Source organism: Hyperolius riggenbachi, chromosome 10 (assembly GCF_040937935.1).
Source record: "Hyperolius riggenbachi isolate aHypRig1 chromosome 10, aHypRig1.pri, whole genome shotgun sequence".
NCBI classification, from domain to species: Eukaryota; Metazoa; Chordata; class Amphibia; order Anura; family Hyperoliidae; genus Hyperolius; species Hyperolius riggenbachi.
The window spans coordinates 47,031,020-47,056,518 of NC_090655.1; the positions used below are offsets into that span (position 1 = coordinate 47,031,020).

Below are 25,499 nucleotides of genomic sequence, written 5' to 3' on the forward strand. Positions count from 1 at the left end.
GGGCAGAGGTGGCACAGGGGGCTTTTGCCTAAAAACGACCCTGCCAACAGAAACAAAGATAAAAAAAAATGTACAGATTATTATTTTTTTTTTGTGGAATGAGGAGTTAGGACTTTGGCTAAGTTTGTATTGTGGCTCCTCAGTCCTCAGCTTCTGGGCAGAAACTGAGGTAAAATCTCTGATCAGGCCACAGAAAGCAGTAATACAGTAACTTAAAAACTGGTTCTATTCTCTTCACACGTTCTCCAAAACTAAAGCACAGATTTTTTTTTCCTTTTCCCTAGGCGACTCCCATTCAGCATCAATGCGTCTGACTCCTGACTGGGCCTCCTCCCGCACTCAGGTGAGCCCGCAGCGTGTCACTGTATGTCTGCCATGTTGAGGCACCGTCCTGGCTGCCGGAGTCATCGTCCCACCCGCGGCTGGGCGTGAGGCTTCTGCACAGGCCTCGACTTTAACACAGCTGAGAGCGCTGCGCCCATCCAATAAAAGGATTACTGCCACATCCGCCATTGTAAATGGAATTAAAGGGGGAATTTTACTGGAGTAGCACCTAATAAAAAGCAAATTATTCAGAATCACCGAAACTACTCTGCGGGTGGCGGGCAGTAATATCACAAACTAACGTTGAGGGGCTTAAAGACCAACTCCAGCCTCAACCTGTTTTTTTTTTTTGTGAGCACCATGTATCTTGGTTCAAACAGAGATGATGACAGGAGTCGAAAAAAAACGTTTTGGGTGACAAGAGGGAACCTCCATAGGATCTCTTAGGCCTCTTTCACAGTGCAACGTTAAAGTGGCACGTTACAACAACATGTAACGCACAATAACTTACAGCAATGAAAAATCAATGGGCTGTTCACAGTGCAGACTAATGTTGGTGTCTAACGCTGCTCGTTAAATGAAAGTGCTGCATGCTATGCGGTATACACGTTTTTAGCCGCGTTAGACTGTTTGCACATGCTCAGTAATGACTTGGAAACATACTTTGAATTACCTGACAATCATATGACCCTGCACCACCGTGACGCAAAAAATGACAATCATATGACCCTGCACCACCACCTTTTTTTTACGCATGCGCCGTTTTCGTTTTATCACTGTGCGACGAAAACGGCGCACCAAACCCTGCTAAATAAGGTCCAAGTTATAGTCTTTCAATGTGTTGCGTTAGGGGCACGTTATGCGACCTTAACGTCGCATCAAACACAACGTCTTACTGTATAAGAGGCCTTAACGCAGAATAACTCACTGCAATGAAAAATCAATGCCCCATTCACAGCGCACACGTTGTGTTGGTGACTTACGCTGCACATTAAGTGAAAGTACTGCATGCAGTGCGTTATACACGTTATCAACTGCGTTGGACTGTTCGCACATGCTCAGTAATGACTTGGAAACATACTTTGAATTACCTGACAATCATATAACCCTGCAGCACCACTGCAACGCAAAAAAATGACAATCATATGACCCTGCACCACCGTGACGCAAAAAAATGACAATCATAGGACCCTGCACCACCACAACGCAAAAAATAACAATCATATGATTGTGTGGCATATGCATAGTGCCATACCCCGCTCAGTAATGTACTCCCTGCTAAGCAGGAAGTACATAACTGGGATTCCCGTCCGTCCGCACATACTTACCTCGATGCATCACACTTCGTCATTTACACTTCATGCGTCACCCATAGAATTCCATTACACCAAGTACCGCGTGTTAAACGTGCTTCTTGCGGTAGCGCGCTGTTGCACTTGTGTTGACTTGGATACTTCTGGCGCACTGCAAGAGACAGCAATAAGTGTTTCCATAGACGTTCATTGCTTTTGTGGCAAAATAGGGTATTGCAACGCAGGAATTACCTGCTCGTGTAAAAGGGGCCTAATGGCCCGTACTCACGGGCTGCAGAAGTGGCCTGTCGCCAGCACACGTGAGCGTGCTAGCGACAGGCCGGCGACAGCTTCTCTCCAGGTCCCTCCGCGTACACACGCGGAAGAGGGACCAGCGGCGAGACGGAAGCTGTCGCCGACGTTCCTCCTCCCCCCGCCGGAAGCTCCATTTACCTCTATGGAGGTTGCTGTCGCTAGTCCGCGTACTCACGCGGACTAGCGACAGTTGCGGCGGAGGTGCGGCGGCGACTGTTGCCATGCGATTGAAACTTTCAATCGCATGGCGACAAGAGCGACGGGCGACAGTTCGGGGTGCGCGCGCGTGCAACGGCCCATACTCACGGGCGACCTGTCGCCGCAACACGCGCGCGCCGCGTGTTGAGGCGACAAAAGTCCCTCGTGAGTATGGGCCATAACTGATGTGGCTGGATAGTGTACTGGTTAAGGGCTCCGCCTTTGACATGGGAGACCAGGGTTTGAATCCTGATAAGGATTACCTATTCAGTAAGTAGTTCTTTGGCAAGACTCCCTAACACTGCAGGGTGGCCTCTTGAGCGCGTCCCAGTGGCTGCAGCTCTTGAGCGCTTTGAGTCCAACAGGAGAAAAGCGCCATACAAATGTTAGGATGTACTGTTGTCACTTGTCTCTTTCCTTTGTGACACACAGACATGAAGCGAAGTGATTTCTCCCCCACAAAGCACAGACAGCAATAACAAATTGACAGAGATTGTAAGGTATCGGTTCACATTGAGCCGGATCACAAATGTCCCAATCAGTGTCTGCTCCAATTGTGTTTTGTGTTTGGTGTCCGAAGCAAATGTGTTTCCACCACAGGCTGGAGGGAAATCGCAATCGTGGGTCCTGCAGCATTTTTTGAGCAATTGCGCTCCAGAACAAAATCGCTGCAAAACCGCTTTGCAATCCCTGTTTGAAAGCAATTTTGCGGTGATTTCACTACCCGAGCAGGAAAAAAAAAATTAACAAATCGCTTTGCAAACATAAGCACTAAAAAGATGCTTCTAGAAGCTCCAGAAGTCGCTGTTCAAAACACTAGCAAAATGCTGAGTGATTGCGATAGCGATTTGCAAATGCAAGTGGCCTAACATCGGATCCATCGACAAATGCATCAATCTGGCAAAATGGGCCATTTTGTGTTGCAGAGTGTACCAAGCCTAACCTTCCATTCTGTTCAAAACTGGTTATACAATGTTTGGGCTGGAGTCCCAGGGTTGGTTTTCTGCCACAAAGGCCCAGGTCTTGGGTGGCTGTAGCCCAAGGCGGCTCCTGAACATGAAAGAGGGGCTGCTACATATGAATGAGGAGGCTGAATACATAAAAAAGGGAGATTGAAGCTCAAGGGAGCTGTTCTTGAAAGAAAAGGGGTTGCTGTACATGGATGATAAACATGGAAGCTGCACATGGGATGGGAGGCAGTGGCGTAGCAATAGGGGGTGCAGAGGTAGCGACCGCATCGGGGCCATCGGGATTGAGGGGCCTACCCCTCAAACACAGTACTAGCTCTTTATTGGTCCTGTGCTGATAATATTCACTTCTGTAGATGCTTTGAATAGTAGTGATCATTAACACACGGTTTCCCATCCCCTTCTTGCACTTCTGACACTGTGGTTGTCCTTGATTGGTTTTGGTGCGCGCATCAATTGTTACGTATAGAGTGCTTGGGGGGGCTCCAATGCTAAACCGGGCAATGCTGCACCGGGGCCCACAGCTTCTTAGCTACACCTCTGATGGGAGAGTTGCTGCTGCACAAGAAACGGGAGCCAAAACATACCTGGCCTAGGGGCACTTGGAGTCAGGATTAATATATATATATATATATATATATATATATATATATATATATATATATATATACAGTATTTGACTACTTATCTAATATGATGGTGAAAAGCAGCAGAAATTGGAGGGCTGTTCTGTGCCATGTGGGCAAAGACTACATCCTGCGAAAGTCACTATACTGTGCCCACACATAATAGGGCTGCAAGTGAGGGACCAAAATGGTGTAAGCCAAAAGTCAGGAGTGTAAGCAAAATAATAAATAAACATGGTTATACTTACCTAACACAAAGCCCACGCCCAATTGTGTGAGGTCACATGACTAAATGTTGGACATCTGCTACCTGTTGGTGGGACTAACCCACACTATTATTAGGAAAATTTTCAGGGACACACAATTGCTGATACTGACCCCCTCTGCCGAGACCTCGGCCAGGGATTATGGCTGCCATACATCAGGCGACTTGGCGTTCGATCGGCCATATGATTAAATTATTAGAATCGGATTGGATGAAAATCGGTGCTGCCAAGAGCATGCCCGATCAACGATATGACCAAATTGTGGATGAAATTGGTGGCATGAATCGATCGGACATGCTGCAAGATGTAGGGCCGACATGCTCGCTCGGGTGCGTGGTGGTAACGGCTTGCAATATCGTCCTCCTCCGTACACATATATATTTATGAGGACGGAGCATGGAGCCTGCGGCGGACACCGATAGGTAAAGTATACTGAATGGGGCACAGTTTACATTGGGGGGACAGCGCCGAGGGCTGCAATGCGGCGGCGTAAGGCCGATTCCAGAGTGATTTCATGCTGAAATCGATTGGGAATCGTCCTGCGGTGTATGGGCAGGAAACAGATCTCTCTCCGATCAGAGATCTGTCTCTTGGCCGATCTGCCCCATACATCGTCATGGACACCTTTAGCCGTATTGATTCAGCCAAGCATCCGCCAACATAGCTCCCAACTGTCCCTTTTTCGGAGGGACAGTCCCTTTTTGGGAGCCCTGTCCCTCTGTCCCTTTTTCACCCTCATTTGTCCCTTTTTCAGGACTTTGTCCCCCTTTCTATGTAAATATATACAGTGGGTTGCAAAAGTATTCAGCCCCCTTGAAATTTTCCAAATTTTGTCACATTACTGCCACAAACATGCATCAATTTTATTGGAATTCCACATGAAAGACCAATACAAAGTGGTGTACATGTGAGAAGTGGATCGAAAATCATACATGATTCCAAACATTTTTTACAAATAAATAACTGCAAAGTGGGGTGTGCGTAATTATTCAGCCCCCTGAGTCAATACTTTATAGAACCACCTTTTGCTGCAATTACAGCTGCCAGTCTTTTAGGGTATGTCTCTACCAGCTTTGCACATCTAGAGACTGAAATCCTTGCCCATTCTTCTTTGCAAAACAGCTCCAGCTCAGTCAGATTAGATGGACAGCGTTTGTGAACAGCAGTTTTCAGATCTTGCCACAGATTCTCGATTGGATTTAGATCTGGACTTTGACTGGGCCATTCTAACACATAGATATGTTTTGTTTTAAACCATTCCATTGTTGCCCTGGCTTTATGTTTAGGGTCGTTGTCCTGCTAGAAGGTGAACATCCGCCCCAGTCTCAAGTCTTTTGCAGGCTCCAAGAGGTTTTCTTCCAAGTTTGCCCTGTATTTTGCTCCATCCATCTCCCCATCAACTCTGACCAGCTTCCCTGTCCCTACTGAAGAGATGCACCCCCCGAGCATGATGCTGCCACCACCATATTTGACAGTGGGGATGGTGTGTTCAGAGTGATGTGCAGTGTTAGTTTTCTGCCACACATAGCGTTTTGCATTTTGGCCAAAAAGTTCCATTTTGGTCTCCTCTGACCAGAGCACCTTCTTCCACATGGTTGCTGTGTCCCCCACATGGCATGTGGCAAACTGCAAACAGGACTTCTTATGCCTTCTGTTAACAATGCCTTTCTTCTTGCCACTCTTCCATAAAGGCCAACTTTGTACAGTGCATGACTAATAGTTGTCCTATGGACAGAGTCTCCCACCTGAGCTGTAGATCTCTGCAGCTTGTCCAGAGTCACCATGGGCCTCTTGACTGCATTTCTGATCAGCGCTCTCTTTGTTTGACCTGTGAGTTTAGGTGGATGGCCTTGTCTTGGTAGGTTTACAGTTGTGCCATACTCCTTCCATTTCGCTAGAACAGTGCTCCGTGGGATGTTTAAGGCTTTGGAAATCTTTTTGTAGCCTAAGCCTGCTTTAAATTTCTCAATAACTTGATCCCTGACCTGTCTTGTGTGTTCTTTAGACTTCACGGTTTTGTTGCTCCCAATATTCTCTTAGACAACCTCTGAGGCCCTCACAGAGCAGCTGTATTTGTACTGACATTAGATTACACACAGGTGCACTCTATTTAGTCATTAGCACTCATCAGGCAATGTCTATAGGCAACTGACTGCAGGGGGCCGAATAATTATGCACACACCACTTTGCAGTTATTTATTTGTAAAAAAAAATGTTTGGAATCATGTATGATTTTCGTGTTGGTCTTTCATGTGGAATTCCAATAAAATTGATTCATGTTTGTGGCAGTAATATGACAAAATGTGGAAAACTTCAAGGGGGCCGAATACTTTTGCAACCCACTGTATATTTCTATACTAAAAATGTGTTTGATTGACTCTAAACTTTATTCCCAACCTTTAAATTGATATATTACTAATTTTAAAATGCTACTATGAAGGAAAATGAACCCGGATAGAAAGGACCAATGTGGTTTGAATTATAAAACAACATATTTCTCTTATGAAATCTTTATGGTATGCGTGACTAGAAGCGTGGTGAGGGCGTGGCCAGGGGTGTGGCAGGGGTGTGACTTAAGTGTCCCTTTTTCTCATCTCAAAAAGTTGGGAGGTATGCGCCAAGAGCATTGTTCTCCCCACTCGCCCCGCCCACCACATGACGTCACTCCTGTATCATTGGCCCTCTCCAGCATGGCAACAGAAGATGTTGTTAGCCTGCAGTCTGTACAGTGTGGGAACCGCTATGTTACCTAGGGGATTGATTACCTATCCCTGCAGGGCGACATGCAGATGCTTGGATTGTGCACTGCTCGCCTCTCACCATCTCATGTCTGTAGATGGCTTTCAGATTTCACTCAGCACTATATCACTTTGGCCAGTGCATAGCTTCCTCCAAACAGCTATGAAAAACAATAGCCCCTTCACTGCCTGATAGGAGCACTTTCCCTGATCTCCCCTCACAGGAAGCACTTCAACACCCTCAATTAACATATGAATGAAGCACTAAGCTGATCACAAAGACCATTTCATCACCTGCTCCAGGCAGTCCATAAATACCATAGAGCAGGGAGAAAGGGGGGGGGGGGGGGGATAGTACAACAGCTCTCACCCTCCTTTTAGCAGTAGTAGCTCTGTTGAGACTGAAGGATCTTCGACTTTTTCAATATCTAGACGACCTTCTTCTTCTATCACAAAATCGACAAACTCTACTGCTACACAGACAGACTGGAGACACTTCAAAAGTTCGGTTGGAAAATCAACTTAATCAAGAGTCATATGGAACCGACACAGGAAATGATTTTTCTGGGGGCATTATTCAAAACTCAAGAGAATATACTCATGTTCCCGGAAGACAAGGTAGCTGTTTTGATTACTAAGATTCTGCAAGTACAATCAGCAAAGTCAATTTCAGCAAGACAATGGCCTCAATTCTTCTGAGCTATTTTACAGTTATCACAATTATATCACCATGGTGATAACTGTAAAACAGCTCAGAAGAGTTATTAAAGACAGGAATTGAGGCCAATGTCTGAGTCTAATTGGACCATACCTATGATCAGGTGGGCGCAGTGTCACATCTGACCGTCCCAGTTTGGATTCCTCAGACAGTGGAACAAGAAGAATATGATTCAGAGGATCTGGATAACACGTATCATGATGGACAGTTTACAATGGTGGACAATACGTACCAATTTGACGAGAGGTCATCTCATCCAGCCAGGACAACAGACCATCATTACGTCCAATGCCAGCATGAAAGGCTGAGGGGAATACTGTCAAGAACACACAGCCCAGGGGATATGGCATACCCCACAACACCATACACTTACACAAATATCCTAGAGTTGAGAGCAGCACACCAAGCGCTGATGAGTTTTCAAACTTTGATTCAAGGGAACACAGTAGTTGTCAGAATGGACAAGACGACAGGGGGGAACGAGGAGTCGGCGGTTATTAGAAGAAACGGAAAGGATTTTTCATTTTTTGCGGAACAAAACTTATGGGATATCAAGGCAGTCTACATTCCGGGGTCACAGAATGTGAAGGCAGATTATCTAAGTCGACACAAGATAGACAACTGCGAGTGGAGTCTATGCGAGGAGATCTTTCTTTGGGATTGCAATCAGCTAGGTTACCCTCATATAGACTTAATGGTGTCGAAAACCAACACGGAATGCAGGAACTTTATGACCAGATACCCATGCAGGCAAGCCATAGCAACAGACGCGATCACAGCTCCAAGGGAGTTCAACATTGGTTTTGCCTTTCCACCAATCCCGATGATTCCCCAATTACTCATGAGACTTCTCAAGTAGAAAGTAACTTTAATTATAATCATTCCCTGCTGGCCGAGTCGACCCCGGTTCCCTCTCCTGTGGGACTACGATCTCCTCTTCCTCTCCCTTTCAGGACGGACCTTCTACATCAGGGTGTAATCCATCATCCAGACCCCCAGAGACTGAATCTCATGGTTTGGGTATTGAGGGGAAGAGGCTAGAATCACTTGAATGCTCTCTCTCAGTAATAAAGACTAGTGTGTGGCCTCCTAGATTCCAGCGTGTCCTGAATATGCCAATCTGTCCTCACAGATAGCAGGAAAAGTTACACATTTATTCATTAAACGCCCTATGGGGTAGAGTGGGCGGGGCATCTACCCATATGTGTGATGACATGAAGGCATCGGGAAAGGAAAATTACGGATAGGTAAGTAACAATTTTCCGCTGTCTCAGCATGAGAAATACTGGCCAATCAGAGAGGAACAGAGATGCAGTAATCAGGCTGCATTCGTTAAGTCTGAGGGGAAGTAGAGAAGCAAAAAAGGACAACCCAGCATGCCCTGCAACTTCCTTTTTGTGTGCCAAATTTTGTGTTTACCAAATAAGAGTCAGGTAATCTGGGGAATGATCATTTATCAACAAGAAAAGTAAAGAGGCACATACACTGGTCGATTTCAGCCATCGATCGATCGATTCAATGGAATCGATCGATTGGAAATCAATTCTATCAAAATCAGCTGATCGATCGATTTGTGGCCGATTTTGATCGATTTCTATGGATTTGATCTGACAGGATGGAAGATCTAGGTCGATCTGCTGCTAGTAGAGTTGCATTGGATGTAATGGCCCAGTAATGCATTTAGATAGATTTCCAATAAATTTAATTCTGAAATCTATTGGAAATCTGTTCCTAGTGTGTGGCACACATCAGATAGATTCCTGTCAGATTCAACTTGACAAGCATCTGACAGAAATCTATCTGATGGTCAAATCTGCTGCAAATCTATAAGTGTATGGCCACCTTAATAGTAATTTTAACTTTTGGATTGCCTGGTTAGCATCCTTATTAAGGGGCCCATACACTGAGCCAATTTTCTGGCCGACCGATCGATCCAGATTGATCGATCGATTGATCGATTGAAAATCGGTTGGCGAATCGACCGATCGATGGCCGATTTCGATCGATTTCGATGGATTTCTGTCGAACTGGCAGGATGGAAAATTTAGGTCGATCTGATGAGATTGCTTATCATTTTGCATTGGCCTTAAAGGGACACTTAAGTCAAAAAAAAAAATGAGTTTTACTCACCTGGGGCTTCCAAAAGCCCCCTGAAGCTCTCCGCTGCCCTCGTCGTCTCCCTCCGATTCTCCTGGCCCCGCCGGCAGCCACTTCCTGTTTCGGTGACAGGAGCTGACAGGCTGGGGACGCGAGTGATTCTTCGCGTTCCTGGACACAATAGCGCCATCTATGCTGCTATAGCATATATCATATACCATATAGCAGCATAGAGGGTGCTAATGTGTCTGGGAACGCGAAGAATCACTCGCGTCCCCAGCCTGTCAGCTCCTGTCACCGAAACAGGAAGTGGCTGCCGGCGGGGCCAGGGGGATCGGAGGGAGACAGCGAGGGCAGCGGAGAGCTTCAGGGGGCTATTGGAAGCCCTAGGTAAGTAAAACTCATTTTTTTTGTTTGACTTAAGTGTCCCTTTAATGGAAATCTGATGGCAAAAAAATGCCATCAGATCGAATTTCAATAGATTTCAAACTGAAATCTATTGGAATTCTAGCCTGGTAAAAAATGTTCTAAAAACGCATCAGATAGATCATCAGATGCATTTCTTATCTATCTGCTGCCAATCTGACGAGTGTATGGGCACCTTTACTTGTTTACCAGATACAAATAAAGAATTGATCTTTGATATAATGCCCGACCGTTACACTTTAACATAATGCATCGGGTCTCCTCCTTTCCAAGTCCCTCTTCCCTTCCTGGTCATGTGACAAGCTAGTTCAAACACTAGAGCTCTGATGTGTATGCTGCCGAAGCTCTAGTGTTTGAACCGTATGCATGAAGTTAAAGCGCCGGACCATGGAGGACATGCCATGACAGGTGATAATACTGTCGCTATTCTACATCGGTCATCGCTGAATAAAACAATACTCCTGATCCGTAAGCGAACGAGCAACATTTTCCATGATCGATTTTGGACGGAAATCAATCTATTGGGCCAAGTTTGTGTTACCGATTTCACAGCAGATTAAATCAGTGGTCTAATCTGCTGTATATAGGTGGTCAAATCGATCAGTGTGTGGCCTCCTAGATTCCAGCGTGTCCTGAATATGCCAATCTGTCCTCACAAATAGCAGTGTGATTTGCATGATCCATCAGCTTACAGAGGAGGGAAGTGATAACAAGGTGTACATAGGACAATCCCTTCCCCCAGGTATGGCTATTGTGTGTGTACTGAGCTCTATAAAGGGGCCACACTCTGTAATGGATAAGTTTATTGTCAAACCAGGTGCAAACATCCACAGGCTGGACTCACAATGGAAGCAGAGGTGTTTGTTTGCTTTGGATGAACAGTATGTAGGAAGGGGACTTAACATCAAGGATACTACTGCAAGGTCACTCCATGCCTGATGATAATATGCCATTTTCTCTGTGCTACAACCATACAGAGACTTTGCCAGTGTGAGTCATTGCGATTACTAGTGTGTATTTATATAGCACTGATATGTTTTACAGCACTTTACCTTTGTAAAGCGGACCTGAACTCAATACTTCCTCTCTGCTCTAACATACGCAAACAAACACAGAACACTTATATCGCACTTTTCTCCTGGCGGACTCAAAGCGCCAGAGCTGCAGCCACTAGGACGGGCTCTATAGGCAATCGTAGTGTTAGGGAGACTTGCCCAAGGTCTCCTACTGAATAGGTGCTGGCTTACTGAACAGGCAGAGCCGAGATTTGAACCCTGGTCTCCTGTGTCAGAGGCAGAGCCCTTAACCATTACACTATCCAGCCATCTAATAGATAAGCAACAGCATAATAACCTTAAAGAAAAACATCCCTTTGTTACAGCGGATACAAATACTGCAATAGATCTGAAAGGGAACCTAAACTGAGAAGGATATTGTTTTTTTCCTTTTTAAATAATGCCAGTTTCCTGATTCTCCTGGTGATCCTGTATCTTTAATTCTGGGCATACACGGCTCGATTTTGGCGCTCGATTCTCCCGCTCGAACGTTTCGCCGCTTGATTCCGCAGTCAATTCTCTTACCTTCCACTCGTTTTTCTTATCTTTTTCTATTCACTTCAATCCGGAATCGAGTGGTGAAACGATCGGGCGGGAGGTCGGACTTGTCGGAAATTATCTATCGAGCCATCCTAATGGCTCAAAATCGAGCCGTGTATTCCCAGCATGATAATTGTAGCCACAGCCCCTGAACAAGCATGCAGATCAGGTGCTGTGACTGAAGTCAGACTGGATTAGCTGCATGCTTGTTTCAGGGTGTGATTCAGTCACTACTGCAGCTAAAGAGATCAGCAGGACTGACAAGCAACTGGTATTGAAACATCCATATCCCTCTCAGTTAAGGTTCTCTTGAAGAGTGTCAAGAAGATAAATGGATCGGCACCACCAAGATATGATCAAGGCTCTTTTATTGAGCACAGCAGTAACAGACGCTGTTTCGGGCTAGCAAGCCCTTTCTCAAACTGCTCACCAGTGACACAACTACAACCACCATATATAGGCACCCACTGAGTGGGTGGGGAAACAGACGGACCTGATGGGGAACTTCAAAATACATTTATCATAGGTATAACTCACCAGGAGCGATAATCCCCACTGCACGCCAGGGTCGCACCTCACAGCGCGCCGTCTCGCCATCACAGGCCAATCAGAACGGTGAAACACCGCCGGCCAATCAGACGCGAGTCCCAGCGACGCCCAGCGTGACGTCACGGCAACTCGCGTTGCTAGAATTGTCAGCGATGGATTTGTTCGAGAGGCGCGCGGACGTGAAATGGTGGATAAGTTTAAGGCGCGTGGCTATCCTGATCGTTGCTTTAGATCAAGAACTAAAAGGAGTGCAGGGGGGTATGGCTGTGAGATTACCTTTTGTCTCTACATACAATGTTTGCAGTGATGCTATTACTCATAGCATCCGCAAACATTGGCACATTCTGAGGGATGGACTTCCGTTAATACCTGAATTTAGGTACCCACCCCTTATGTCATTCAAACGCGCACCAACGATACGTGATAAACTCACGGCAGGTGCTCCGACGCGTCCGATTGATGGTCGACGTGGTTTGTATCCATGTCTTAGTTGCCACATGTGCAACAGTGTCATTCAAGGCAGGACATTCTCGCACCCATCCTTATGTACTCCTATGCAAATTAATGGGTTATATAGTTGTGACTCCACATATGTAGTGTACATGTTAAAATGCCCCTGCGGTCTCTCATATATTGGTAAGACGACTCAACGTCTTAAAGACCGCGTATCATCACATAAATCCAATATACGCAATCCACAGTGCAATTTAACGGTGGCAGAACATTTTCATAACTTCCGACATACTGTCTCGCAATTGAGGGTCACGGTAATAGATGGGGTCCCCGTTAATTTTAGGGGAGGAAGTCGTGATAAAGAGTTTTTACGTAAGGAGGCATATTGGATTAGAAGATTAGGTACCATGGGTCCAGGTGGCTTGAATAAGGAATATGACCTTAGGTTTTGTTTGTGATGGGAGGTTGACTTCTATGGGGGTCTCTATGCATTTTAACTTATGTGTTGTATTCTATTTTTTAGGTGCTCTTTTTGTTTTTACCTGGGGCACTGGAAGGACATGATTGGTAACTTGTAAGTAATTCCCCCCTTTTTCTGCATGCAGATGTGCTGTTACATTCATTCTCATGATTTATTTCATTTACGCTTTTAACTTGTAATTTTGTCCGCACATTGCAGGCTGTTTGTTTACATAGGTGGTGCGGCGTTGCTATGACGCCGCACACTCCCCTTACACGTAGGGTATGGCCAGTGATCTCTACGAGCGTGAGTGCACGGCGAGTTGCCGTGACGTCACGCTGGGCGTCGCTGGGACTCGCGTCTGATCAGCCGGCGGTGTTTCACCGTTCTGATTGGCCTGTGATGGCGAGACGGCGCGCTGTGAGGTGCGACCCTGGCGTGCAGTGGGGATTATCGCTCCTGGTGAGTTATACCTATGATAAATGTATTTTGAAGTTCCCCATCAGGTCCGTCTGTGTCCCCACCCACTCAGTGGGTGCCTATATATGGTGGTTGTAGTTGTGTCACTGGTGAGCAGTTTGAGAAAGGGCTTGCTGGCCCGAAACAGCGTCTGTTACTGCTGTGCTCAATAAAAGAGCCTTGATCATATCTTGGTGGTGCCGATCCATTTATCTCCTTGACTACAGTGGTCCCAAGAGACACTTGGACGGGATTGAGGCACACCTCTACATGCTAAGGTGCTTCTCACTTCACCTACTTTGGCTCTTGAAGAGTGTCTACTTCCTGCTTTCATGGAAGCAGACATAGGTTTAACATCTTGTGTTTTCAAATTAGCTGCTCTTCTGAGGTAGCCAAGGCCATAAAGGGCACCCAGAGGAGGCAAGGGAAGGGGTGTGAACATCAAAGTTTTGCTGGGCTGCCCCATGAATTGTAGTTACACCACTGTGCTAGGAATCAGCAGAAAACCTCATTCTATTGGAAATCTCATGTCCTGTCAGGGACCGGTTGATTTGGGCAGTGGTGGAGAACGTGGGGCTTCCCACTAGTCTTCACTAGAGCATCCTGCAAAGGGCGATGACTTTGTTGCTAACGGCCACCAGGCCGCAGCCCCCGGGGTCACCTCCACCAATGGAAAGAACAGCAGGGCAGTACATGCAGTGTGGAGAGGGCAGAACCAGGATGTGCATACATAATACACTGCACTAGCATGGACCTGGATGGCAGTCTGCGGACTGGACTGGTAGAGGCAGGATAACGCACTGCAGACTAGACAGGGTGCAAAATAAATAACTGCAGTCTGATGCGGGGCTGTGGAGTTGGAACAAAAATCATCCAACTGCGACTCCTCAGTTTATGAAACTCCGACTCCAGGTACCCAAAAATGACTTCAACTCTGACTCCACAACCCTAGCAGGGCTATGGAGTGGGTACAGAAATCATTTGACTCCTTAGTTTATGAAACTCCAACTCCAGGTACCTTAAATGGCTCTGACTCCTTGACTCTGGCTCCACAGCCCTGGTCTGACGTGCAGTAACATGGATATTGTTTTTTCCCTTCCCATGCTCTCCCCATCACTATTGTGAGCCCGGCCTACAGCCCCGTAACCACGTGCGGCGTGTGTATGTGCACAGATGACAGAGCGTGGAGCCAGCGGCGCACACCGACAGGTAATGTGTACTGCATGGGGCACTGGTGGTGGGGGTGACATATCTTACATTGGGGGAGGGGGGCATGTCAGGGCAGGAGAGGTGGTGGATGTGGCAACAGATTCGATCAGAGAAAAATCTGCCTCTTGGTCGATCTGCCTATACATCTTCTGATGTATGGGCACCTTTATTCCAGCTAGCTGAAAACTGTGTTGACGTTTGACCACAGCATGGTGTAATCAGCAGCTCTGCTAATTACCTATGCCGGATCACTTGTTGTCTGCTCTTGTGTGTACAATCCTCTGTGCTCTCCCCATGCTACTTTCACCTAGCACTGAACACACAGAGCAGCTGTCTTGTAACTGCACACACTAGAACAGACAACATGACAATCAGAAGGGAGGGAGTTAAAGTGGACCCAAATTAAGAATACAAGATTTAAGAAATAAAATCAATTTTCTAAATTATAATAATAAATAGCAGCCTTTTTTTCAGCTGCATGATGGCAAATATAAAATATTTTACATTTATTGGAGGAGCCCCTCCCTTCCTTTCATATTGCCGGGACAAAATCCGGCAGACTGGTGGAGGAGATAAAAAACAAAACCCACGCTACTACTGATGATGTCACAGGGGAGGTGATCTCTGCTTGTGACAGACGACGCCCCTGTGAAGGAGGGTAGCTGATGACAAACACACCCATGATCTAAAACCTCCTACTAAGCTTAGAAGTAATGGCTGCCACCTGTATAACCCTAGTTATGAAAAGAGAAGGGTGAAAAGCATGCACTGAAATGCTCATAGGCTTGAAGGAGTGTTTATTTATCTTTGTATGTGTCAGAGTGGTACAACTACATATTTTGAATTAAAAACACGTTTGGTTTGGGTCCACTTTAACAGAGAGGCTGGACAGAGCTGCAGATCCCTCCATGCTACAGCCACAATTCAACACTGCTTTCAGCTGGCTGGGTTGGTAAAAAGAAAACATTCAGGGCCCTTTTCCACTAGCGGCGATTGCGATGCTGAATCGCAAAATCGCAAATCGCTAGTGATTATTAAATCGATACGGCTTGTATTTTAACATAGGAATCGCGGTAGGTCATTTCCACTACCGCAATTCGTTTTTTACTCAAGCGCGATCGCGGCCCGGAGCGATTTTTGCCACGATTTTGCTATGCAGTGCATTGCATAGCTAAATCGCAATCGCCGGGAAATTTTAGGACTTTGCTGAATCACAATCGCTAGCATTTAGCGCGAACGCTAGCGATTGCTAGTGGAAAAGGGCCCTTACAGCTTTAGAAACATTTATTTCAGAAACATTTATTTTAGTAAACACTTCTCTTTCTGGATATAGTAGTGGATTCATATACTTGGATCAACAACAGGGCCTCTTCAAAAATCATGTGTCCTCCACTGTTTACTTTTTTGAGTGCAAATAGTTATGTAGCGGCCAAACCCAATATTTATTTCCTTTACTTGATACTTGCTGTGTTTATTTGACACAAAATGTGGTAATTTTTTAGAGCAGCTTTTCTGACAACATGGTCAGGCCAGGCGTGATCTGGAGAATACGGTTTATTTGTCATTAGTTTAGCATCTGTGTGTAAAGCAGAGGAATACACATCCCACATGCCCTGGAATGCCACAATCCCCAGCAATGAGATGTGATAGTGTGATACGGGCAGCACGGTGGCGTAGTGGTTAGCTCTCTCGCCTTGCAGCGCTGGGTCCCTGGTTCGAATCCCAGCCAGGGAACTATCTGCAAAGAGTTTGTATGTTCTCTCCGTGTCTGCGTGGGTTTCCTCTGGGCACTCCGGTTTCCTCCCACAGTCCAAAAACATACGGATAAGTTAATTGGCTCCCCCTAAAATTGGCCCTAGACTACAGTACTTACACTACATAATATAGACATATGGCAATGGTAGGGATTAGATTGTGAGCTCCTTTGAGGGACAGTTAGTGACAAGATATATATATATATATATATATATACACTGTACAGCGCTGCGTAATATGTCGGCGCTATATAAATACTAAATAATAATAATAAATAATAATACTGTCATATCTCTGCAATTTATACAGCTGGCCTCAGGGGATTGGTTTGTGGTTATTGTTTTTTTTTTACTTTTAAAGAGCCAGAATTTACCTTGAAGCTGTTGTAGTTTTTACATATATGTGAGAGATTTTCCCTCTTAAAGAGACACTGAAGCGAAAAAAAATGATGATATTATGATTTGTATGTGTAGTACAGCTAAGAAAAAAAACATTAAGATCAGATACATCAGTCTAATTGTTTCCAGTACAGGAAGAGTTGAGAAACTCCAGTTGTTATCTCTATGCAAAAAAGCTATTAAGCTCTCCGACTAAGTTAGTCCTGGAGAGGGCTGTTATCTGACTTTTATTATCTCAACTGTAATTGAACTGTTTACTTTTCCTCTGCTAGAGGAGAGGTCATTACTTCACAGACTGCTCTGAAAGACTCATTTTGAATGCTGAGTGTTGTGTAATCGGCACATATTATAGAATGATGCAATGTTAGAAAAAACACTATATACCTGAAAATAAAAATATGAGAATATTTTCTTTGCTGCTAATCTTTTAGTAATTATTCATAGTACACAACCAATTCATTATATCATATATATTTTTTCGCTTCAGTGTCTCTATAAGCTATGTACCCATTTTACCAACAATTTTACCAACGGCCGGTGAATTTTTTGAGCGCCAAACGGTCCATTCCATGATATTGTGACGTGAGTACAGGCGCACGACCACGCAAACGTCGCTTAGCATCACAGGGCGATAACCACCATCATGGCGGATTGGATCTTTAACCACTAAGGCCCTGTTCAGACTATGTGCGTTCCTAGCCGTTTTGAGGGAACGCGTAAGGGTACAATATACGCATAGAAACGCCTATCAATGCTTTACAATGGCCTAGTTCACATGTATGCGTATGAGACGCATACGTTTCTCATCCGCATTGCTGCACTCAGTTCTGTGCGTAACGCACAGAAACGGACGCAATGAAAGTCTATGGAGACGTATCAAAAACGCGTACTATTGCGTTTTTGCGTACGTTTCCCTCTGCGGTTCCCTTAATTTTTTTTTTCCCCGGGTCACGTGTGTGTGCAAAATGCAATAGAAAACGCATTTGAACAAAAGAAAAACGCATGCGTTTTTCAACTTGCGTTTCTTTGAATTTATACGCGTTCTACAGACGCTGACAGTCTGAACAGGGCCTTAAGGACCACAGGCTTTACCACCCAAGTGACCAGACTATTTTTTACAAACTAGGGTTCTGCAGCTTTAATGGCTCGCTGCAAAGCCACACAAGGGGGCACACAAATGAACCCCCTCCCCTTTTCTGCCCACCAGCAGAGATTTCCAGTGGGCTCTGATTGCTGTTGCAGGCAGTTTTTTTGTTTGTTTTTTCTTGTTTTTTTTTTTATTATTATTATTAATTTTTTTTGTGTTTTTGTTTTTTTTAACAATAAGAATGGTGATTTTCTTTTTTTTTCCCCTCTACCCGATCCCTCCCCCAGCCAATCACAGCGATCGGCTCTCATAGACATCAGCCTATGAGAGCCGATCGCTCCTGAGCCACCCCAGGGGACAGCCGAGTGACATAGCTGTCCCCAGTACAGTGCTGCTGTATATCGCAGCGCTATGCAATATAAATAGACGGCCCCCAGGACTTGACGCCAATTTGCGTTATGTTGTCCTGGGGCTGCCAGTTGGCGTGACACGGTTGTAAAGTAGTTAGGATCCCCGACGACTACTGTACAAAGTACTGCGATCGCTTGAATTTGTTTGTGCCCGACGTGTAACGTCTCGTGATGCCGTGCATAACCGCCAGCAGGAAAAGGTGTCGGTGGATGACCGTTGGACGCTGGACCCGTCAGGTGGTGAGTACGGAGCTTTAGGAATTTGTCAGCCATAAAATCAAATTCTGTGTTTATTATGCAGGCTACAACCTAACCCTGCATTGTAAGCATTCCAATATAATCATAGATGTTTCTGTTGTATTAAATCTTTTCTCATACACTGGTCGATTGTTTTACTTAGATTGATAATTATAACCAATAAATTAATCGAATGGATGAAAAATCAAATTGTCATTTTGATTTAGAATCGATTCTTATCAGCCGATAGTTAATCAAATTCTTAAAATGTATTTATTATTTCGAGTTATTTCAATCCATGGAACAAGAATCAAGAGCATTTCATTATGTATTTCATCAACCTTTGCTCTATCTGATTCATCAGGGTGATTATATTGTGATTGAAAATAGTCTCTGATCGATTAATCACTTCACCTCCAAGGGTTCACCTTCCCTTTAAAAACCAGAGCAATTTTCACCTGTCAGCGCTCCTTCCATTCATTCGCCTGTACCTTTATTACAACTTATCACAACGAAACAATCGATACCTTGAGGTACTTTTTGCGAATAATTATTTTATTCTAAATGTGTTTTAACAGTAAAAATAATAAAAAATTGAAAAAATTCATTATTCTTCAGTTTTCAGCCATTATAGTTTTAAAATAATACATGCTACCTTAATTAAAACCCACAAGTGGCATGTGCGTGATGTCATAAGGCAGGCAGGGTAGCGGTGCAAGCAGTGGCATCAGCAGGGGATTGGCATCGCTGGGGCTGAGTATACCCACTCGTTGGATTGCTCACGGAATTGAGGTCCCCGGGTGCCATAGACACGCCTGATTGTCGGCTGAGGTTTAGCATATCCAACATATGTTCCCATGACCATGCTCCCAGCTCAAGCATGGCCATCTTTATATATTTACACATGGTGATAATATCTTCTTAGGGGTAGATAAGCTTAGTTTAGCCTCAAAACCACAATCCCCCAGGCCCTTTTATCTTGGTGGCCAATCTCTGCACCATATCTAGGCAAGGCCAGATGTATGCTTATTCCGGCCAGCTTGCTTGTGGCTACCTTTTCATGTGTAGCATCTGCCCCCCTATCCCATGTGCAGCCCCCTCTTCCAAGCATAACATGCATGTACTGCAGTGCAGCCCCTCCTTTTCATGTATAACTCCTCTAGGCAGCAGCTCTTTTCTCGTAGCTTCGCTTTTCCGTTTGTAGCCTCCTCTTCCATATGCAACCTCCTTTCTCATCTCCAGCCAGCCCTTGGACGGAAGACACTTTAGGCCTTCTCAGCAATGCACCCTTTTTCCAGGTCCAGAATATGATTTTTCGGAACTGTTGCTAAAAACTTTTTTGAACATCGGGACTCTCCATGGTATAATATCTAGGTTTACTCATAGCTCCAGTTTACACACAGCCTACTTACGCGCCTTGCCTTAAAGGTCACCCGAGGGGAAAATAAACAAATGAAATAAATGATTGTATCTATCTTCGTTCTCCTAAAAATGACTTTTAAGATATTCCACAGTTTAATTTTATGTTTAAATCTACTTTTTAAGTTTTAACTGTTTTATTGTTTTTCCTCAATGACACATTCATTGAAGTATGCCAGAGCTAAAATCTATGAACTATTGAACCTTTGTATCTCTTTCCTGGTCTCAGAAGCCATTTTCTGCTAGGAAAGTGTTTTAAAGTTGGAATTTGTTATCAGTGAGGCTCACGCTGTAGTCACTTCCTGTCTGAGTTAGGACTGAGTCAGCCACTTACATACCTGATATTTAACTCTTTCAGGCAGAGAAAGAAAAAAAAGGAACACAGCATAGTTATTAGTGTGCTAGGCACTGTACATACCCATGTATATATCTATCTCATCATGTCACATGTCACCTCGGGTATCCTTTATGTGTTCTCCTACTGTTCCTTTAAATTATAAGCTGCTATGGGCAGAGCTCTCTTCCCTGTTGTATTTGGATGTTTCAGTATCCACATTGCTGTCCCACAGTGGCGTACCAAGCGAGGTGTGGCGAGCTGCACCGGATGTCACCATGGAATGGGGGACACCTGGGCAGAAGGGATCGCAGTTCCAGCCGGCGGGGCCAATTAGTGTTGGGGAATCTGGGGGTGTGGGGAGGGAAGCCAACATCCTTCCTACCTCCATCTCTATAGGCCCCCCTCCTGTGTCCCCCAGCACAGTAGAGTGCAGCGGGGCAGCTTGCGAGTGAATCCGAGCGGTCGTCAGCCAAGCAGCATGGCCACATTGGGATCAGGTGAGCTTCATGAAGGACAGGAGGGGGGCACATGGAGAGGGCAGTAGGAATGGAATACCATTAGTGTGTCAACCTCCTCCCCCTCCTAAAAGAAAATTGGGGTTGGGTAAATAATGTAAATAATCAGCAACGGGTGTCGAATGCCCTAGGTATGCCACTGCTGTCCCATTTATACAGCTATTTTATAAGGTGTGTTACTCCTCTGCATCTGTGGGCTGCATGGTGGTGTAGTGGTTAGCACTCTTGCTATCCTGCCCTGGGTCCCCATTTCACATCTCAGCCAGGGCACTATCTGCCAGGAGTTTGTATGTTCTCCCATGTCTGTGTGGGTTTCCTCCGGGCACTACGGCTTCCTCCCACATCCCAAAAACATACAGATAAATTAATTGGCTTTCCCCCTGAATTGGCCCCATACTACGATGGACATATGACTATGGTAGGGATTAGATGGTGAGTCCCTCTAAGGGACAGTCAGTGACATGACTATGTACTCTGTGCAGCGCTGCAGAAGATGTTGGTGCTATATAAATACTAAATAATAATAATCTGTATATTGTCTGTCCTCATAACTTGTTTGTGATATATTTGATTGTTCAGCAGCACAAAACCTCATTATTAAGCATACTGTCCCCCATTGTCTCATCCATGTGGTTTCCAGCAGCGCTGAGGGCCAGACGGAGACACTGCAGAGCAGTAATTGGGCTCCAGCTTTATTGGTAATGTGAATTTTGGTTTTACTTTTCCATCTTCATGAAACATTCAGAGCTCAGCTGAAAGATTCCTCTGTCAGCTTCACAATGGAAACAACACGAGTCTGGAGCCGAGAGGATGAAAAGGTTCCTTCCCTGTTCAGAACCGCTGGCTCTACACAGATATGGATAGATGTGCCACAGACAGTCCAAACTAAAGACTCTCATCTCTAGGCAAGCGTATAATCTCACCATGGCCATGTTATCCAACCACTGACCCGCTACTGTCTCCTCCTCAACTATGCAGAGGCATCAACTAATGCCTGCTACACACGCTAAAGGGCTCCCGGCCTCACCTGAAATAGCGGCTAGTAGAATATCGGTAAAATTACCAATATTCTACTATTAGGTTCTATGTACAGTGGAGGAAATAATTATTTGACCCCTCACTGATTTTGTAAGTTTGTCCAATGACAAAGAAATGAAAAGTCTCAGAACAGTATCATTTCAATGGTAGGTTTATTTTAACAGTGGCAGATAGCACATCAAAAGGAAAATCGAAAAAATAACCTTAAATAAAAGATAGCAACTGATTTGCATTTCATTGAGTGAAATAAGTTTTTGAACCCTCTAACAATAAAAGACTTAAAAAACCCTTGTTTGCAAGCACAGAGGTCAAACGTTTCTTGTAATTGATGACCAAGTTTGCACACATTTTAGGAGGAATGTTGGTCCACTCCTCTTTGCAGATCATCTCTAAATCCCTAAAGGTCCATACTCACGGGGGACGGCCGTCGCCGCAACCGCGTGGCACGCGCATGTTGCGGCGACAGTTCGCCCGTGTGTATGACGCGCGCGCCCCGAACCGTCGCCCGTCGGAGCTGTCGCCAGGCGATTGACATGTTCAATCGCCGGCTACAGCCGTCGCCGCAACCTCGCCGGAACTGTCGCTAGTCCCGCATGTGTATGCGGGCTAGCGACAGCTACCCACACACAGCACACGGAGCTTCCGGCGGGGGGAGGAACCTCGGCGACAGCTTCCGCCGCATCGCTTATCCCTCTGCTGCCGTGTGGATGTAGAGGGACTTGGCGACGAGCTGTCGCCGAACTGTCGCCGAACTGTCGCGCACACGCTCCCGTGTGCTAGCGACAGCTACAATTGTCCCCCCGTGAGTACTTAGCTTAAGGTTTCGAGGCTGTCTCTGTGCAACTCTGAGCTTGAGCTCCCTCCATAGGTTTTCTATTGGATTAAGGTCCGGAGACTGACTAGGCCACTCCATGACCTTAATGTGCTTCTTCTTGAGCCACTTCTTTGTTGCCTTTGCTGTATGTTTTGGGTCATTGTCGTGCTGGAACACCCATCCACGACCCATTTTCAGTTTCCTGGCAGAGGGAAGGAGGTTGTCGTTCAGGATTTCATGATACATGGCTCTGTCCATTTTCCCGTTAATGAGATTAAGTTGTCCTGTGCCCTCAAACACCCCCAAAGCAAAATGTTTCCACCCCCATGCTTGACGGTGGGGATGGTGTTTTGGGGGTCATAGGCAGCATTTTTCTTCCTCCAAACACAGCGAGTTGAGTTAATGCCAAAGAGCCCTATTTTGGTCTCATCAGACCACAGCACCTTCTCCCAGTCACTCACAGAATCATTCAGGTGTTCATTGGCAAACTTCAGATGGGCCTGCACATGTGCCTTCTTGAGCAGGGGGACCTTGCGAGCCCTGCAGGATTTTAATCCATTGCGGTGTAATGTGTTTCCAATGGTTTTCTTGGTGACTGTGGTCCCTGCTAATTTGAGGTCATTCACTAACTCCTCCCGTGTAGTTCTAGGATGCTTTTTCACCTTTCTCAGAACCATTGACACCCCACGAGGTGAGATCTTGAGTGGAGCCCCAGAGCGAGGTCGTTTGGTGTTCATTTTGTGCTCCTTCCATTTTCGAACAATCGCACCAACAGTTGTCACCTTCTCTCCCAGCTTCTTGCTAATGGTTTTGTAGCCCATTCCAGCCTTGTGCAGGTCTACAATTCTGTCTCTGACATCCTTGGACAGCTCTTTGGTCTTTCCCATGTTGGAGAGTTTGGAGTCTGCTTGATTGATTGATTCTGTGGACAGGTGTCTTTTATACAGGTGACTAGTTAAGACAGGTGTCCTTAATGAGGGTGACTAATTGAGTAGAAGTGTCTAACCACTCTGTGGGAGCCAGAACTCTTAATGGTTGGTAGGGGTTCAAAAACTTATTTCACTCAATGAAATGCAAATCAGTTGCTATCTTTTATTTAAGGTTATTTTTTTGATTTTCCTTTTGATGTGCTATCTGCCACTGTTAAAATAAACCTACCATTGAAATGATACTGTTCTGAGACTTTTCATTTCTTTGTCAATGGACAAACTTACAAAATCAGTGAGGGGTCAAATAATTATTTCCTCCACTGTAGATACGATAGTAAAATATCACACATTTTTAGGCTATCGAACTATCGCCTGACCTGCCCCTATTCCCACTTGAGCCTTTCCTATGTTGATGCCTAACTGTAGCCGACAACCGATACCTAATCGTAACTGACACCCCCTCAACCGATACCTAATTCTAACTCTGCTTGACTGTAACTCCTTCCCCCAACCGATATAACTGACTCACACCCCCAACCAATACCTAATCCTAACCGACACACCAACCCATGCCTAACCGTACCAACCCCCAACCCATGCCTAACCATTCACTATTTTATCAGGCTTTGTTGTTCGTTAGCTGTTCAGCCTTGTCCATCTCTTTGTGGCCCCCGTGGACAACAGCGCACCAGTCCCTTCTATCTTCTACTGCCTCTCAAAGCTTTTCCAAGTTCATGTTTGTTGCTTCCATGATACTATATAGCCGTCTCATTCTCTGCTGCCCCCTCCTCCTTTTGTCCTCGATCTTTCCCAGCATCAGTGTCTTCTCCAGTGAGTCCCACCTTCTCATTGTGTGTCCAAAGTATTTCAGCTTCAGCGCTGATCCTTCCAATGAACAGTCAGGGTTAATTTCTTTAAAGAGGAAAAGTGAAAATAATGTAATAAAAAAGTGCTTAATTTTTACAATAATTATGTATAAATAATTTAGTCAGTGTTTGTCCATTGTAAAAGCTTTCCTCTCCCTGATTTACATTCTGACATATATCACATGGTGATATTTTTACTGCTGGCATGCGATGTCACTGGAAGGAGATGCTGCTTGCTTTTTTGACTGTTGGAAACAGCTGTTATTTCCCACAATGCAACAAGGCTCCCACAGTGTGATCAGTACCTCAGTGCTGTGAGGCCCTGACATCACACTGTGGGAGGGGTTTCACCCCAATAATAGCCATACAGAGCCCCCTGATGATCTGTTTGAGAAAAGGAATAGATTTCTCATGGGAAAGGGGGTATCAGCTACTGATTGGGGTGAAGTTCAATTCTTGGTTACGGTTTCTCTTTAAGGATTGACTGACTGGATCTTCCAGCAGTCCAAGGGACTCTCAAACGTCTTCTCCAGCACCACAATTCAAACATGTCAATTCTTCGTTGCTCAGCCTTCCTTATGGTCCAACCCTCATAACAATACATTACTACTAGAAAAATCATGGCCTTGACTATAACAAACCTTTTGTTTACAAATCTTCCCTTTTTATTACACTAAGTTTGTCATTGCTTTCCTTCCAGTTTGCCATTGCTTCCCTACCAAGGAGGAAACATCTTTATTATGGCAGCATTCTCCGTCTGCAGTGATCTTTGAGCCCAAGAACACCAAGTCTGGTATTGCTTCTTCTTTCCCCTCTATTTGGATGGGTCCTGATGCCATGATCTTAGTTGTTTTTGTTGTTTTTTTATATTGAACTTTAGGCCAACATTTGCACTCTCCTCGTTCACCCTTATCAAGAAGTTTCTTAATTCTTCACTTTCAATTTTAATTACAGCTTTTGCTTTATCCAATGCAGCATTTAGCATGATATATTTATCAGGC

The 25,499-nt window shown here is 45.1% G+C and overlaps 1 protein-coding gene across 1 annotated transcript in view; it reads left to right on the plus strand.

Moving 5' to 3' along the window:
* Positions 1-283: 283 nt before the first annotated feature.
* The window catches only part of MFAP5 (microfibril associated protein 5), a 195,351-nt gene continuing 170,135 nt past the window's right edge, over positions 284-25,499 (plus strand). The window contains exons 1-2 of the mRNA XM_068255104.1: positions 284-343; positions 14,605-14,693. Coding sequence (XP_068111205.1) covers positions 14,648-14,693 — 46 coding nt within the window. The 5' untranslated portion in view covers positions 284-343; positions 14,605-14,647. The remainder of the gene's footprint in view (positions 344-14,604; positions 14,694-25,499) is intronic.